The sequence below is a fragment of the Xiphophorus hellerii genome, chromosome 15, assembly GCF_003331165.1.
Source record: "Xiphophorus hellerii strain 12219 chromosome 15, Xiphophorus_hellerii-4.1, whole genome shotgun sequence".
In the NCBI taxonomy this organism is placed as follows: Eukaryota; Metazoa; Chordata; class Actinopteri; order Cyprinodontiformes; family Poeciliidae; genus Xiphophorus; species Xiphophorus hellerii.
Genome location: NC_045686.1, coordinates 10593793 through 10611381, shown reverse-complemented (window position 1 = coordinate 10611381; position 17589 = coordinate 10593793). Strand labels below are relative to the sequence as shown.

Here is a 17589-nt window from a genome sequence, read left to right as displayed (position 1 = left end):
ATTTACATATTTGTTGAAAGGGTCACCATGTCATAACAGAATGGCACATTGAGACAGACTGTAAAAAAAAATCAAAAATTGAGCTCCTCTGTCTTTTCCCAGTGCTAACTGGCACCCACCCAGTCAGAGCCAGGAGGAGAGTTTTAGTGCTGTCAATCAATTCCTTGCTCGCTGCTATGCTACAGCTTCTTCCTGATATTGGAGCCTGCTCAGCCTACTCAGGCTGGTTAGCATAGCGATTAAAATATGAATAACATTGATATTTCCTGGGACCGTGAGTTGCTTCTCCACAATTCTCACATTGTTCAGCGCGTACACAAGCATGACTGGCAGCACTAAGACCTTCCTCCTGGCTCCCAGTTTTTGACTGGGAGCTCTGCATTTCTTCTGACAGTAATACTGTAGTAGCACTGGGAGAAGGGAGAGGAGCATGAGCTTTTCACAGATTATCTGTCTCATGTTACACTGTCACAACATAGTGACAGTTTTAACAAATATGTAAAGCACATACATTTTATAAAAATGACGTACTGCAGCTTTAGGATCACTTGCTTCACTTTTCTTTGTAATCGGTCTTCCAGCAGGGCAGCATTGGTAGCGGCGGGAGCTCCAGCAGTTCTTCTGGCAATACAGAGGAAGGACCGCTGGAAGCCACTCTCACAACCCATTTCACTAATGCTGGAGTGGCTGTGTTGGAGGCTGCTAAAGATGGCCCAAGTCAACATGCTGACAGGTCCAAGAGATATATTGTGGAACATGTTGACCTTGGTGCCTATTACTACAGAAAGTATTTCTATCTTAGAGGTAAGAGAATTGGACGCCTATCATTGGATTAAACGTCTTATTAATTTTTGTCATTTAATGATGCATTTTAAGGCTTTTTTACTACTTCTTGCAGCCATAAACAATGTCATGGCTTATTCTTGTACAATATTTAACTGTATTTCTGGTCAAAAGTGATGGAAATAATTTAAAATGACACTTAGCTGGCTTTTCAGAATAGTCCAAACAGTTTAATCAGGGTTTAGTAAGGGTTGGGTGATTTTAAATAAATGGTGATAAGGAAGAAATGTGATTCATTTACATCTGTTTAGTTATGATACGATTAGACAACTAATCTGACAAAAGGATCAGGAAACTTTATTATCAGAAGTTCAGAAATTTGGGCATAAAATTGCTCACCTTGTTAAGCAGCTTTTATTGTGATCTTTGCTGTTTGTTTGCCAATCCTTAAGTACATTCAAATTTAAATGTTGATCTTGGGGTGCTGCAGTAGTGAAGCACAACCCATGCTTGGTTTCCTACTAAGAAGGAAGTGTCTGCTCCTAATTTGACAAAACTTGAACAAACCTTGACGAAATTAGGTTTTTCCAACAGATCAACGATCCATAACATGCCAAAAGGTTTTAGAATGGATGAAGCATTAAGCCACAACTTTATTGATTCTTAAAATTAAAAATATGCAAAGTTGAAAACATTTATGTCCATAAGTGTATATAAACTTCCCGGCACAGTAGGACTTTTTGAAAATCTTTTTGTCACTGCATTTTCTTTGGGAAATATCCCTTTACAGGCCAATGTTTTGAAAGTAGCATATTTAACATGTAACTGTAACCTTGCTACTATTTTAATTCTATTGTTACAATCTTTATTGTTCTCTTAATTTCTTTAGATTTCAGCCTTTTTTTCTTGTGATCCATTCATTACCACACCTATCACAAATAGCATTATTCTCAATCTAAACCTTAGAGCACTGGAACTATCTGGGGGTGGATGAGAACTTGGGCCCAGTGGCGGTGAGTCTGAGGAGGGAGAAGCTGGAGGAACACAAGGAGCATGGCCAGCAGTATAATTACAGGGTCATCTTCAGAACGAGCGAGGTAAAACGACATCAAAATAAAAACTCCTCATGTGTGTGTTTATTGCTCATTATGCTGAAGTATGTGTTTCCATTTGAGCTTTCCATTCACCTAGATTTACCGTATTAATAGCTATGAATGTTCATGCTTTTAAATGTGTCAATACTTAGTACACTCTGTTCTGAGTGATGCTACAGAGAAGCTATTATGAGTTCAGATTGTGTAGGAGTTAACACACAGGATCTTCACCCAGCAGGGGTTCGATGTAAAAGCTTCAGCTCACGGTTGTCAGCTCAAGATTCCTCCGCCTCTGCTGAGCCACCACCTCAAATTTGTGCATGTTTGATCTGACTTTTTTCTAATGTTTTCTTCCAGTTGAGTCTTTGTGTTCTCAATCAGCCATTTTCAGTGAGAGTTTCTTCTAAATCTCTCTAGTTTGTGCACACTAGTGCTAAAGATCCATGTGCTCTTCCCCTGAGCTAAACGCCCACCCAGAATCTTTGTCAAACTTCATCACTGAAGGACTGAGCTGTGCCATTTTGCACCCAAAAAGTTTAAATTTAGACCAAAAGAATTCAAGCATCAAAAGTAAAGCATAGTTCTTGCATTAAAGTATAACTTGAGTAATTGGCTTGGGAGTCCCATTAGTATGATGCATAACAAAGTGTGATATTTTTCTGTCTTTCAACTCTGCATCCCTCTATCCATTATAATGGCTGTTTTTTTAAGATTGGAAAACTTTCCATGTTTAAAAGTACATGTGAATATATGGGGGAGTGAGTGGGATGCTCTGATTTTGAAGACAATTTTGTGCACCGGGGGCCACTGTCCTTTACTACTGTCCATTGCTCTTGAGCTAAGAGCATTTCTCCTCTTCACTTTATATAAAACTGAGTGTGTTTACACCATCACAGGCACTGTTAAGTGCCTGGAGACAGCTAGAGACTACCAGCTCTGTTTACTTGCTCATGATGGATACTCAGGCCTTGGACTTTTCTACAGTCTTCCTGATTTATTTATGGAAGTCCTTCCTTAGTCTGTCTCACCCTGAAACCTTAGAGACTTCACTGTTAAAACCTACACGTTCTTTCCCTTTTTCCTTTAGCTAATCCATCTCTATATTTTTCTAAATCACCAGAGTACATTTACCTGGAGTTATAAACCCATTCAAGTAAAACCCATTACCAAACTGTATTCTTTTTTTCTTTCTATCGTCTCTAGCTTACCACCTTGCGCGGATCCATCCTTGAAGATGCTGTGCCATCGACAGCGAAGCACGGTCTTGCTCGTGGTCTTCCCCTCAAAGAAGTACTAGAATATCTTGTTCCTGAGCTCAATGTGCACTGCCTTCGTCTGGCACTCAACACGCCTAAGGTCACTGATCAGCTGATGAAGCTGGATGAGCAGGGGGTAAGAAGACACAATGAGCAAATTTATTCTGAGATAAGCTGGGCTGCATTCATTTTCTTGATTACGTCTCTTGATTGTGTACCTTTGATTGCCACTATCAGCTTACTAAAATGGAAGGATTCTTTAGACTTCCTGTCCTAATGACAGTGTTTTAAAAACATCATTTAGACAAAAAATGTACTTGGAAACATCTTTTCCAATTTACAGTGATGGAGATTAATATAAGTAGTCCAAACCTATATCCACGCCCCCACCAAAACATGCACAGGACTTAAAATCACACTCACTTTCAACGTGACAGAGTAGTTAATACTGTACATAACAATGCTACAAGTGTAAATAATAACACATTTACATAAGGACACCCACCTACTTGGAGGTTTTTAAGAAACTATTAAACTATTTCTTGATCATTTCTATTGAAGGACAAGCTACTTCCACTATGACTTAATGCCAAACTAGAACCTTCTGCACTGGGCTCAAAACCTGAGTTGAGTAATAACTAGTTACATGTACTTGAGAGACTTTTTGGGAAAAGTTCACTTCTAGGAGTATTGCTACTATGCTGTACTTTTTTTTACTTTTCCTTGAGTAATTTATTAAGTATTGCTACTCTTGATTAAAATTCCTGGATACTCTACCCATTGGGCGCAACTTCAATGAATGAAGAACAAGCTCGTTTTAACCAGAAATTCACCAGACACAAACACAATTTTTGTTAGTTTCATAAGTTTTATATTGAAAGAAATTGATTTGAGGAGAAAAGTTTTGTTTTTTTTTTAGCCCGATTTTGTTATTTTGTAATTATATTATCTATATTAGTTATTTTTACTTTGATCTTTAAAATGCAAAAATTCCACATATCTTTAAATTTTGGTCCATTTGATGTAATTTTTAAATATTACATGATTGATATTTTAATTAGTTACTCAGTACTAGAGTAGACTTTTTACCAAATACTCCTTTACTCTCCCGTAATTTCTTGGACGGCTACTTTTTACATGAGTAAAGATTTGTTGAAGTAGTGCTGCTCTCACTTGAGTAAAAACTTTTGGATACTCTTCCAAGTTGTGCACAATGATAAATTTCTGTTTTGATTTGATAACAGTACATAGTTTCAGCCTCAGTGACATTTAGCACACTTCACGTGTTTTTGTTTCTGGTGGTAGAACAAAGAATGATTTCCTCCCAAACTAGTTGACATTAAGATAGCATGTAATGGTTGTTTTGGAGACCTCATGACTCCAAGCTGCAACTTTGTTGCAGTTTTCAAACCATGAACTTTGTAAATGTTTTTACCCCCTTTAAATCTTTTTTTATCTGATGACAAGATAAATATGGGTCAATGTACAGTCTAGTGGCTTTTAGTCAAGAGAAATGGGCCTCCATCTTGCATATTAATACGCGTGAGAACAGGAAGTAATTGACTACTAATTAAATGTTTATAAGCTACAGATCAAAATAAAAAAGTATCAATTAAAACTTTGCATTTACTATTACTTTTAAAGATGATGCTTAAAGTGGATTTCTTTTGCACTCGCTGATTAAATGAATCTGGAAAAGGTTGTATTTTAAATGTGAGGTTTATGCTACTGCTGTAAAATAAGTGTGAAGGGTGCAATCTATTCACCAGCAGAACTTTGTGAGCCATCCACACACAGTGTAGTAGGTGTCGCGCAAACAAATCTTGTTTTGAGTTCATGAATCATTTCTGGTGTAGGAGATATTTTCCCCCTTTATACAGGAGATGGCTCTTATTTATCATTCCCTCCTTTTAGCTGTATCATTTTTATGACCTGCTTTGTGGAATTTACTCTGTGAAACTGTGCTTGTCTTTGGCAAACTCGCATCGCATTTATCTGAACCTTTAAAAAAAAGGAAAACACAAAACAAGCTTTTTGATGCTCACGATGCTCACCCTCCCTGGTGCAATCATCAGAAGTTGAAATCTCTGAAAATGTCAGCATAATTTCTTGGGGGAAAATAGCACCACCACCACAACAGTACAACTCAAGGTTGTTTCTGAAATGCCAACACAAGTTCTGACTAAAATGTCAACAAGGGGACTTTGACTTGACTTCTCCAGGTAATGTTTTGGTCTCTGCTTCTTCATTTGTATTCTCTGTACAGCTGAGTTTCCAGCGGAAGGTGGGGGTGATGTACTGCATGGCAGGCCAGAGCAGCGAAGAGGAAATGTACAATAACGAAGCAGCCGGTCCTGCGTTGGAAGAGTTCCTCCATCTGTTGGGTGAGCGGGTTAGGCTCAAAGGTTTCAACAAGTATCGAGCTCAGCTGGACACAAAAAGTAAGTGTATGTGTGGATATAACAAAAAAGTAACCTTTAGGTTCAGCTGTCCACCAAGCAAATAATGGACTGTGGATTCAGGAACTCAATCATATCTAAAGCATGTTTTGTTTGTCTATCGTGGAAGTTATGTGACCTGATGTATCATTTAGAAAATATAGAAAACTAATGTTTTTCTTTTATTCTGGGTCTTTGTTGTTATTTCTGTACATTGGTTGTGAATAGCAACATTCTCTCTTTGCTTTGCTAATGAAATGTTAAAGAGCTGCTTAAAAAGATTTATCCCTGCTTCATTTTTTTTTATGAGCTGTTCAAGCATATTCCACTAGATGCATTTAAAATTATTCTTATATGAACAAAAACACTGCAGCCAGAATATTATATAGATGTTTGGCAAATTGCAGGACACTAAGCAATGCAATACAGTCTCAGTAGAAATACGTTGATCTGGGAATTGTGGAGGATTTCTACAGACAAAGCGATTACAACTTGAAAATTAAAACTATGTCTAGCCACTTGTAGTGATGGGCACTACTAACTAAAAAGTTAGTTGTGCTAACCCTAAAGTTATAAACATTAGTTCAACTAATTCTAAAGAACTGTGCCAACATGCTATTTAGTGGAAGCTAACGCCAAATTGCAAACTTCAATTCAAGACTCTAACACTCCAACTCCAGTTAATTTTTACATTATTATTTACGACCTTAAGTATTACGCTTAGTTCTTGTTTCTACTGTCTGTGTTTTATTTAGTTCTTGTATGTTTCATGATTGAAATAAAGTTGTTAGGAAAAAAGAGAGAGAACGTGAGGAGAGAAACTGGAACTGCTATGCAAACAGTCTTCACTAAATAATACAATAATTGTTAACAGAGGGATTTTTATTTTTCCATAAGCAAAACTTCAACACAGAACTTTGAACTTCAGTTAAGTGAAAATTAACAAAACAGCCAAACAACTTAACACTTTGAAATTTATCTGGAAAATTTTATTTAAGTAAACCTAAATGCGCTAAACTGGTCTGGAAGTCCCAAGACTACTCGGCTGAAACTAATAAAGCAATGTAAAGTAAACACCATTAAGTGTTTGCAGTAAACAACTGATTTAGCCAACATGGGCTTTTAAACAGCCTGTAAATGTGATGCTGTGAAACTGAAGGAAAATCAGTAGAATGTGGAGTTTGTTATTAATGAGAAGTATTTCCTTGGTGTGAGAGCCAAACACTGCTCCATTGGATTTTCATCAGTTTTGCAAATGAGAAATTAACCCACTCTTGTGTCTTCTTCAGCCGATTCTACAGGCACCCACTCCTTGTATACAACTTACAAGGATTATGAGATCATGTTCCACGTGTCAACCATGCTTCCCTACACACCCAACAATAAGCAACAGGTATGAAAAATGAAAATTAATAGAAAGTTTTAGAAAACAGCCTTTGTGTATATTAAAGCTATAAAGGTGGACATTTGTAAGAGATTTCTGCAAAAATCCTGTGTTGTAAAACTAGTGGATTAAGTCACAGCTTTCTAGGTGCCCATTGTCTAAAAGATGTCTCTGATTGTTCAGTTTGATTTTCTTGGTCTCTAACAGCTTATTGTTTATTTTCTCTCTTTGTCATCGAACTTGCAGTTGCTGCGGAAGCGGCACATAGGGAACGACATCGTCACAATTGTGTTCCAGGAACCTGGAGCGCTTCCCTTCACTCCTAAAAACATTCGCTCTCACTTCCAGCATGTCTTTGTGATTGTGCGCGCTCATAACCCCTGCTCTGAAAACTCCTCCTATAGGTGAGATTCAGAAACAAAATGAACATTGTACTGTTTATACAGATGCAGTAATGTTTATTTTTATTCATTAATTGTTTCTAAATTCTAGCATTCTGGGTAATTTTTCTTCGTAGTCAATTGCAAAAATACCCTAATTGGACAATTGGTAATTATACATCAATAACAAAGTATATACTTATCCATAAATTACATTTAGTTTGCTGTGCTCCTGAGTCACTAAGTGACAGTACACTTTATGGTCAGATTGAAAGAGATGTCTGAGGCCTTAAAAAGGAAGATTGTGGCAGCGTATAAGTCTAGTAAATGATTTAAAGAGATTCCAAAAGAATTTGAAATCGGCACTTCCACTGTTTGAAAAATAGTCTACAAGTGTAACTCATCTGAAACAACTGCAGACATCGCCAATCATGAGATTCCTCCAGGACTTGTAAAACCCTGCAATAAAAAGTGGGTATATAATATGATTGAGGAATGGATAAAAAACCCCCAAAAGAGTTGATTAAATAAACACAAAAAGGGATTCTATAGGTTTATTTTATCAACTAAAAAGAAATTTTGTCAAATCTATGGTAAGCACAACAATGTATTTCACATAAACCACCCTCCATCACAGCTGAATGAATGATGCTCTGATGATGCCTGCAGTTTTCTATTTCCTGAAATCCATCATGAAAATGGCTGCAAGTGTTGTGAGATGTCTCTGTAGCTCAAGAATTATTACTACTTTGTCAGAAATGTATAATATGAACAGAATGCACACCACCCACACCCATCAGTTAACCTTGCTTTTAGGTTCCTGTTTGAGTTCAGCTTTGAAAGGAATTTTATTCAGGTTTTTGCCTACTTCTTATCCTGTTTGCTGTTCTTTTTTGTTGTCACACTCTGTTTGACTCCAATCATTGCTGTTTTTAATTGCTGTCTGAGCAACTTGTGTGAGGCCTTAATCTTCCCCCATGTGGCTACTTCATTACAGAGCAACAACACAAATAAACACACGTAAGCAATGAGCCCTGCTGCACAGTGAATATTGAACAAATGCTTTTATGTCTCTGGTCTGTGATTCATAAATGTGAAAGAAAACTTTACAAGATGCATACATGAGAGCCTCAAGTTTCACAGGTCAAATATGAGTCATGGTCTCCATGGAAAAAGCACATGACTAAGAAATGATGCATTAAATAGAGCTTACAATAATAATTTATTTATTTTACATTGAATAGAGCATGGATATTAATGCATGGGAAGGGGTTAAAACAAAATTAAGCTTTAACTCATCTAGAAACCCATACTTTTGGGAGTGTAGTGTATATAGTGCTTTACTTGTGCACATTGAATTTTTGATATGAACATGTGTGGACATTTATAAAAGAAAGAATTGGTAGGGCGTTCCGTGGTGGCGTAGGGGTTAGCGCGACCCACGTTTGGAGGCCTTGAGTCCTCGACGCTGCCTGCGCGGGTTCGACTCCCGGACTCGGCGACATTTGCCGCATGTCTTCCCCCCTCTCCTTCCCCCTTCCTGTCAGCCTACTTTCGTATAAGGGACACTAGAGCCCACGAAACCCCCCGCCCCCCTTGGAGGGATAATAAAAAAAATTTAAAAAAAGAAGAAAGAATTGGTTAGTGGAGAAGCCTGCTTTTTTAACATTCTCAGTGAAGGGTTTAAAAATCTTAAGATTTCTGGTGTTTTTTTATTTAAAGTCTCCAATCTATCTTTAAAAGTTGACTTGATGCAAGCAGAGAGAAACAAGGTAAACTTCATACACCTTCCTCATATTTCTCTCCTGAATACGTGTCCATCTCTGAACTCCCCACAGCATAAGGTATTGACTTGGTTTTTGTTTTGTTTTTCTTTTTCTGTTTCTTGGCTTGTTGAGCTGCTGTTTGTGGATACTGGAAGAGCAGACTGCCCACACACTGGATATTTATAAGCCCACAAATCACTAAAACCACAGGAATTTACCCTTTGATTTTCTTTGCTCAACCTCCTGCCATGAAGATCACCAAGAAGCCTCATAGTCCAGCATTTCCCATTGTGCAGCATTCCTCTCTTTCTTGCCATATTAAGCCTTACCATTCTCTTCTCCTTCTTTTAAATCATTTCAATCTTGTATGCAATGTATTTCTTTACTTTTCTGCCCCTACCTGTATGTATAAATATCACCATCAATGCTCTCTGTCCTGCATGAGTCACAGGTCCTGGCTTGACTGACTCACAGGTGTTTGAGATCAGAACAAGTGATTTCAGAGCTTCGGTATAATGCATTTAGCAGCATCTGTAGTGACTGAAAAGAATAGAAATAAAAGGTCTCATTCTCATTGTTCTCCCTGCTTGTAGCCACTTTCAGCTCTCCTCTCTAAAATATCGCGTGTGATTCATTACTCATTTGCAGAGTCTCAGGCATATATAGCCACAGTACTGTCAATTTCTTGCGTAGGAGTTGTCAACATTTTTCAGATTGCCTGTGCATTACTAAATGTCTCTGTAAGTTATTGACATTGCATAAGTCTTGAACACCCATCAGTCATAACATTATGGCCAGTAATAGCACTGTCTGGTCTGTAGCTACGCAGACAAAATGTCATCTTTCTTTTAACACTTGGATGATTTTCCTGACTAGGTTAGGGTACAGGACCTTGACTGTTGAGTTGGACCGCAGGAGCCAGACTCTACTCCAAACATGCATCAATTGACCCTATTGGTGGATCACTTCTGCTGGTTCCTTTTTAACCATTTTTCATAGCTTTTGACAGGGAATTGATATATTGGACTATCAAAGATAGGTTGTCGACAACATTGTATAGATGCTTCTATTTAGGCCGAGATAATGTATTAAATATATTATATTTTCTGTGACAGTAAGAGGCATTAATACAATCAAAATGATGACATTTAGCCTTTGAAGAAATCAGGCCAAAGTGAGATAGATGTGGGGAAAAGAAAAGCACAAAGCTGCCATAAGACAGGATGTCCACTCTTGTTGTGGTTTTGAACACAGAAAGCAATGCAAGAAGCTTACTTCTGCTTCTTTGTTTCCAGTTCCCATGGACGCCCCCACAGTCCTTAAGTCTTTCTGTATATGGACGGGTGGTGCAAACACAGCTGTTTCTCAGAACATTTGTGTTATTGTGAACGGGGTCCAAGACCTGGAAAACATGGAAGATAAATGTGTTGTCAGGTCTCTGAAACCAAGAAACAGTTTTTTGTACTTTTGTAACTGAAAAAGGCAAGTGCCATCAGGTAATTCTGTGTTAAAGAAAGGACATTTTTGGTTTTCCAATGCCAAATTCTCCTAAATCTCTTCTTGTATTTGTTTGTTGTGAGTTGCCTTGTTCAGTTGATGCTATATTCACTCTTCTGAAAAGGTTTGAACCTCAAGGTTTGACCATGGTTGATTTGCAACTCCCCAACTTCTATGGTCTTGTTGCGGTTAGAAAATGGTAATTTAGATGTTGCCAATCAACTAAGTCAGTCTGCTGCCAATCAAAATGCTTGCACAAAATACCTGGCCAGGTCTGGCTCTTGCCACCCCCAATTTGGTACCAAAAAATGGGGAAGAACCACGCAGAATCTGCAAATGAAGATAAATCTGGCTGGGAATGATTGATGATTTGAGACAATTACTTTCTTGTGGAACTAACATTATGTTCTCCATTAGATATAACTCTGCCACACTTTGCTTTTGGCTGAACTGAAATCAGTCTTTGGACCTTAAATGTGTCAGTGACTCTTGTTACACATGAACCTTTTTAAAGTTCAACATTGGTTTTCGAATTGGATCGCTTTAGTTGGTCCTGACCTTAGCAGCCTTTGGCAGACTTCGGTGCAGTCTCTGACCACGTCCTCAAAAAATCGTAACTGTTAAACTTCACATCCCTTCCCTTAATAATTGTTTATTTCAGTTTCAACATATCAACCTACATGGATGTTCAGTTGTGGCTTAAAATATCCTACTAAATGACATCTGTCATTATAGGGTAAAGAACATGCATCTTTTTCACTCGTCAATGATCGATGTTATGACTGCTGGTGTCCAAGCTTTCCTACTTGGTCATATTGACTAGACTTTAGCTATTTCACCATAGAGGAAAATCAGACAAACCTTTGAGACACTAGCTTTTTTCCCACTGCTTCCATTTATTAAAAAAAAAAAAGTACATCCTGCGATGCTATTTCAGCCAGAAAAATGCTTCCTCTTTCATATCAGTCTGTCACAAGCAAGTTAAGGTGGGAAATAAGCTGTCAACAATTTGAAGGCTGGTATAATTGAACACCACATGTCTCCAGTGAGGACAGGATGTCTCTAAAGTATGTTTAGAAATATGTGGGTGACACAGGTATTGCTTATTAGGCAATGTGATTAATCCCAGTGTCAACATGTGTGCTGATGCTTGTCAGCGGGGAATTGTGTGGGATGGGGGCTATGACTCCCTGTGCCTCTCTTGTCACCTGGCAATTATCACCTGTGATGGGATTTTGTGATTGAGCTCTTTTGGTTGAGATTAGAAAAATTAAGCCATGTAGGAATATGAGCTCTCCAGGCCAGCATGTTACTTGACACCTTTTTTTGTGTGTGTTTTATTGTCTCTTTCCCCCACCTGTTTGCATTTTTTCCCCTTTTCGTCAGCCTTTTATTCACTCTTTTCTCAGAAGCCTAGTCCATTTTTTTCACCCAGGAGTCACATTTGGCTAGAGGTTTGGAAAAGTAGTCATGGTGCATCCTTTTCTTCTCTTCCTGTTAGTGCATGACGGCTCAGCTGAATTATTGACATACCAGAAAGGGCAAACTCCCTCAAATGGCCCTTCCAGGGTCTTATTGAAGAGAAAAAAAGCATATAATTCAGCTTATACATGCCTTAAAAGTAACCTCAAGTAAACACACCAAAGTTTGACAGTGTAGCAGAAATTTTAAGCAAGATAGTATATGTACATGTACAAATATCTTTATTAAAACTGAAACACAGCAGTTATTCTTGCTTGTGTTAAACCAACCTAACATATTGATAAAAATGGATACAATAACATTATCTATGATATATATTATATTTTATTTAAATGCTTAATCAGATCCATAGAACAAACCCCAGTTTAGGTGTAGTGTTTGATGGTTGTTTAGCAAACTGTTATTACTGGTTCAATTTTACTCCTTTTAATAAAAAACAAGTATATCAAGCTAATGCTGATTGGTCATCTGTTTATATAGCTGGTCTGCAATTAGTTTTTCACAAGTAGAATTTGTTAGAACATCTGAATTATTTTATTTGGAATTGATGGGAGATCGTATCTTTAATGACTGTTCTTCATTATAAAAAATGTATCATTCAAAGTTTTTGCAGTTGAGTCTGTAACTATTTAAAACATTGCAAATATGCAAATTATCTATATTAAAATATCACAATCTTAATAAAATGTAGATATTTAAGTCTGAAAAAGTGCATAATTTGGAAATAGAAAAGCTTTAGGAATGTTAAAAAAATGAAAACATTTTCATATTTGTAAATACTTATTTTGGTAAGAAATCATCTTAAAACTCATTATAAATTGTTTCTTTGGCATGCCAGCAGCTAAGCATATTATAATTGGATCCCTTAGTGCTATAAATTGTTTAAGCTGTTGATTGAAATTTTCTGGTTGCCTTGTTCTGTAGCAAAAGAATAAATCAAAACAAAAGTATCTACTGCTTGATGTTTAGGTTCAAATTTCTGTTTCCAAACTGAGTATAACTAAATTTTATAAATCTGCTTCTCGAGTCTCTCTTTACATGTCTGCCTGGCTAATTTGTTTCTTTTTCTTCCTAGTGTGGCAGTCACCCGTTCCAAAGACATGCCTTCATTCGGCCCCCCTATCCCAGAGGGCGTGACCTTTCCAAAGTCATCAGTCTTCCGGGAGTTCCTGCTGGCCAAAGTGATCAATGCCGAAAATGCTGCTCACAAATCACATAAGTTTCGTGCCATGGCCACCCGAACGCGCCAAGAGTACCTGCGGGATCTGGCAGAGCGCCACACCACCAGCACTCCGATTGATCCCTCTGGAAAGTTTCCTTTCATCTCTTTGGCTCATAAAAAGAAAGAGAAGACCCGGCCTTACGAAGGAGCGGAGCTGCTCAGTCTCGGAGCAGTGACCTGGCCGGTTTACGCTGAGGATCATGGGAACGGAGGGGAAATCGAGGCCCTGTTGGCTATTTCCAATGACTTCATGATCCTGTTGGACCAGGAGGCCAAAGCTGTGGTGTTCAACTGTGCCACTAAGGATGTGATTGGTTGGACTCTCAGCAGTCCTGCTTCTTTAAAGATTTTCTATGAGCGAGGAGAAAGTGCGTCTCTCAGGAGCATCAGTAATAATACTGAGGATTTCAAAGAAGTGGTCAAACGTCTGGAGGTAAGAGGACTCACACTTACACAATTCCAGAATATTTACTTAATCCCAAAGAGAAATTAAATGCTGTTGTAACTCAATATACATGTTTGATGGTGATAACATGCTTTGAGGAAGGGAAAACAATCCTCATGATGAAAATTGGATCAAATTCACTTTTATTTAAATACCAAAAATGCTTTTCCCACTTACCTGACCTACTCACAGACTCACCTACTATTTAATGATGGCATTTTTTATTTTCGCATGCCAGCCTGTCGTCTCTTCATGCATTTCACTTTATTGAGGGGAGTTTCAGAAACACCTCTGGACAACATTCTGCTAATGGCTCATACACCTACACATACAGTGAAGTGGATGCTTGTTCGTTCTTAGCTGTTTCCATGGAAACAGACTGGGGAAAAGGTGTTTTCTTATGTAATCAGTGGAGCTTTAAAAATCATTCAGTGTTGCCTTTTGGTTTTGAAAGGTATAAATGCATGCGTGTTTACGCATGTGAAAATTTTTTTCTCATGATGTGTTTATGTAACTTGAATTACGCAGAAATTATGTGCATTTTTGTACTCTTGCACACCAATAAATTTAAACAAAAGTCCAATTATTTATTATAAAATATTGCTTTGTATGCAATTGGCTTTTGATTAAAAAGAGGAAGTGATCAAACTTTAATTATTTTTCTACTATTTGTTTCTACCTTATGCTTTTCATATTTTTCACTTTTTTCTAATACTCTTCATTGCCCCTATTAACACAGAAATGTTCGACTGCAGTAACTTTTTATATAAGGCACTTTTCAGTGAAGCTTGACTTCTTTGGTGAGACAGAAAGATGCAGAGGTGCCTTTAAGCCCAAAGATGCATCATAATAAGAAAAGAAATAGGATATATGTAGTGAGTAACCATAAGAAGGAGTTATTTGTAAATTACACTTGCTTTCACAGATCCAGATGAGTTAGCTCACAGTGGAGCTAACTCCACTGTGGACTCTCACTGTGGAGTTTTTTTTTTCCAAGTGTTCCCATTTTCAGCCCTTCAGATGAAGCACAGTTTCTTCTCAGCCCTCTTCTATCCTTGCCTGAACAATAGGAGTCACATGATAAAACAAAAGTTCAAAGGAGTTTCTCTCTTGTAACTCGTCTTTGTCTCCACGCAGACTTGGATTTCACCAAAAGAAAGAACTTTCCGTCTTGGGTGTCATTTGTTGAGTGCACATCAATTCAGAAACCAGTCTGTGTGATGTAGCTGCATACTTTGTGCCCTAAACTCTCTTGGGCCTCACCTGTATCCCCTAAAATCTTTCAGCTTCAGTAGAACCATGTTTTCAAAGACACAGAAATAAACTCACAGTTACAAACAGAGGCAGTCCTTCCAGCTTTCCTAAACGGATATTATTTCAACTTGGAAAAGGACATCTCGACTTGTGATCACTTGATGTTTCTAATTCTCTCTCTGCCCTCAATCTGTCCAGATTCTAACTAAGGGCTGTGAGACATCCGAGATGACTCTTCGGCGAAACGGTCTGGGGCAGCTTGGCTTCCACGTCAACTACGAAGGCATTGTGGCAGAGGTATTGTTTCATAACAACATAAATGTTTTATTTTGCACATTTGGTCATGATTTAGGTGTTTTACTTAAGTTTAAGTAACTTTTTTTCATATTACTACCTATATGAAAAAGCAAATCAAAGTGTTTAGTGCCATAAGAAGCAGTTTGACACAAAAATCTATTACCTGCTTTTCCTAAGGAAAGTGTAAGTTGGAACTGGGTTATTAAAGATACCCTGTTGAATATTTTACATTGGCTAAAAATATCTATCGTAAGCATATGCAGTAAAAAAATGCACTAAATTTAAACTCCATTTCATCAGTGCATATTTAACTCTGTTTTTGATGCAACTTACTTATAATTTGGCTGGCTGGATATGAGACTGCAATAGTCAATAGTCTCTCTTTTATTGTAAACAGTGATTAATACTCAGACAGGTGAATAATCCCTGGATTTTTACAAATTCAATGATTTAGGCTTTTTAAAAATGTTTTTCAAATGTTCTCCAGTTTAAAAAGACCAAAAAAACCAATCACAATATTTAAATTGTATCTGTTTATGTGATTTTCTTGATTAGAGACTCTAAAGTTAGAGTAACCAAACCCTATAAATATGTCGAAGCTTCAATGAGACTTTGTTGTTCACAGGTGGAGCCGTACGGATATGCTTGGCAGGCGGGACTCCGTCAGGGCAGCCGATTGGTCGAAATCTGCAAAGTCGCTGTTGCCACTCTGACCCATGAGCAGATGATTGACCTCCTCAGAAATTCAGTGACAGTTCGTGTTGTCATCATCCCACCACATGATGACGCCACTCCACGCAGGTAAGTGGAAGTGAATATATGTAAACAAACTCACTTTGACACCAGATATTCTGTGAATAGTGGTTTTGAGGCTGTATGTTTAGTATTTGGCATCAATGTGTTAAGCTTTAGAGTAGAAGGTGTTCCTTACAGGCGGAATAATTTAAATCTGACTGGACAAAAACAAATGCTTTTCAAGCCTAATTTAAATTAGCTTCAGAATTGCTTTCACATGGTTTAACTTAATGTCTGAACTTTTTACAGGCTAATAAAATCAATCTACTTTTACAGATGCAGCTCATGAGTGCATCGGGACTCGAATCACTTTAATGTGCAAATTGTAAAAGCTGAGGCTTTGAGGCAGTAGAACAAATGTGACCTTTATTTGTGTCATTCAATATTCCCAAATCCCAAAGCCACATGAATGACGAGGAATGTTTTAACTCAACCCGATTGTTCCTGTCTTTGTAGGGGTTGCTCCGAGCTCTACCGAGTCCCGGTGTCTGAATACAAAGGCAGCAGCACAGACAGCGGCTCCTTTGAGTACAAGTTCCCATTCCGAAGCAATAACAACAAGTGGCAGAGGACGTCCAGCAGCCCTCAGCAGTCCCTGACCGCTTCACCGCAGCCCCACACCCCCAACCGAGCCATTAGTCTGGGCAGCTCGGTGGGGAAGACCCTGTCTGCTGAGAGGCTGGAGAGAGGTGCTGCCATTCCACGCAGCGTTAGCAGTGACGGACGACCTCTGGACTCCAAGAGGTCATAGCTGTTTAAATATGTATTGATAGAAATACATAAATAGTGAAAGAGGGTTTGAAATGTTTTTTTTTCTGGAAAGTATGGAATATTTGATACAGTAAAAGATGCAAATGAACAAATAATTTCTTTTTAAATAAGTGTTCTTCCTTTAGTGTACACTTGATCATTTGTAACAAACATACATCCTTTCTGATTGACTTTTTTTTTTCCCATTGACCGATTAATAACTGGAGAAAAAAATGTGCTTAATAGGAGACTTTATTTTTTTATTTATGTATTTATTTTTATTGAATTTCAACCAGGTGAAGCTAAAGCTGCCACCAGGGGAGTCCTGGGTAGAACAGAATTATAGGAAAACATTTTTAAAACTTGAAACTGTATATATTTTTGTACAGTTTTGGCTTAACTACTGATATGAGTGTGTTCTTATTTCAGCAGTTCTTCTTTTTAGCATTTGTATACTCCAGTTAATGATTAATTAATTGCTAAATTAGTTGACGACTGGAGGTAGCATTTACTGTATTTACTCTGGCATGTTTTTTAGTTTTTCCATTCACTGTTGTAGTTTCTCACTTTCCAGTGAATACATTTCCTGCTGGGAACGTCTGGCGGAATCCCCTGTGAGACGGAGCTTTAACTCCCATCTCCGGCAAAACTTCGAACACGTCCCGGGGGAGGTGGGGGACATGGAGTCTGAGTGGACCATGTTCCGTGCCTCCATTGTCGAGGCGGCCGATCGGAGCTGTGGCCAC

At 38.0% G+C, this 17589-nt stretch overlaps 1 protein-coding gene across 4 annotated transcripts in view; it reads left to right on the top strand.

The window, feature by feature from the left end:
• Positions 1-17589, top strand: part of sipa1l1 (signal-induced proliferation-associated 1 like 1) — a 77152-nt gene that overhangs the window by 41218 nt on the left and 18345 nt on the right. For all 4 annotated transcript variants that reach the window (XM_032584770.1, XM_032584771.1, XM_032584772.1 and 1 more), the window contains 10 exons: positions 582-804; positions 1750-1880; positions 3081-3269; positions 5400-5574; positions 6861-6964; positions 7202-7359; positions 13156-13735; positions 15200-15298; positions 15924-16099; positions 16550-16837. In XM_032584770.1, the coding sequence (XP_032440661.1) occupies positions 582-804; positions 1750-1880; positions 3081-3269; positions 5400-5574; positions 6861-6964; positions 7202-7359; positions 13156-13735; positions 15200-15298; positions 15924-16099; positions 16550-16837 (2123 nt within the window). The remainder of the gene's footprint in view (positions 1-581; positions 805-1749; positions 1881-3080; positions 3270-5399; positions 5575-6860; positions 6965-7201; positions 7360-13155; positions 13736-15199; positions 15299-15923; positions 16100-16549; positions 16838-17589) is intronic.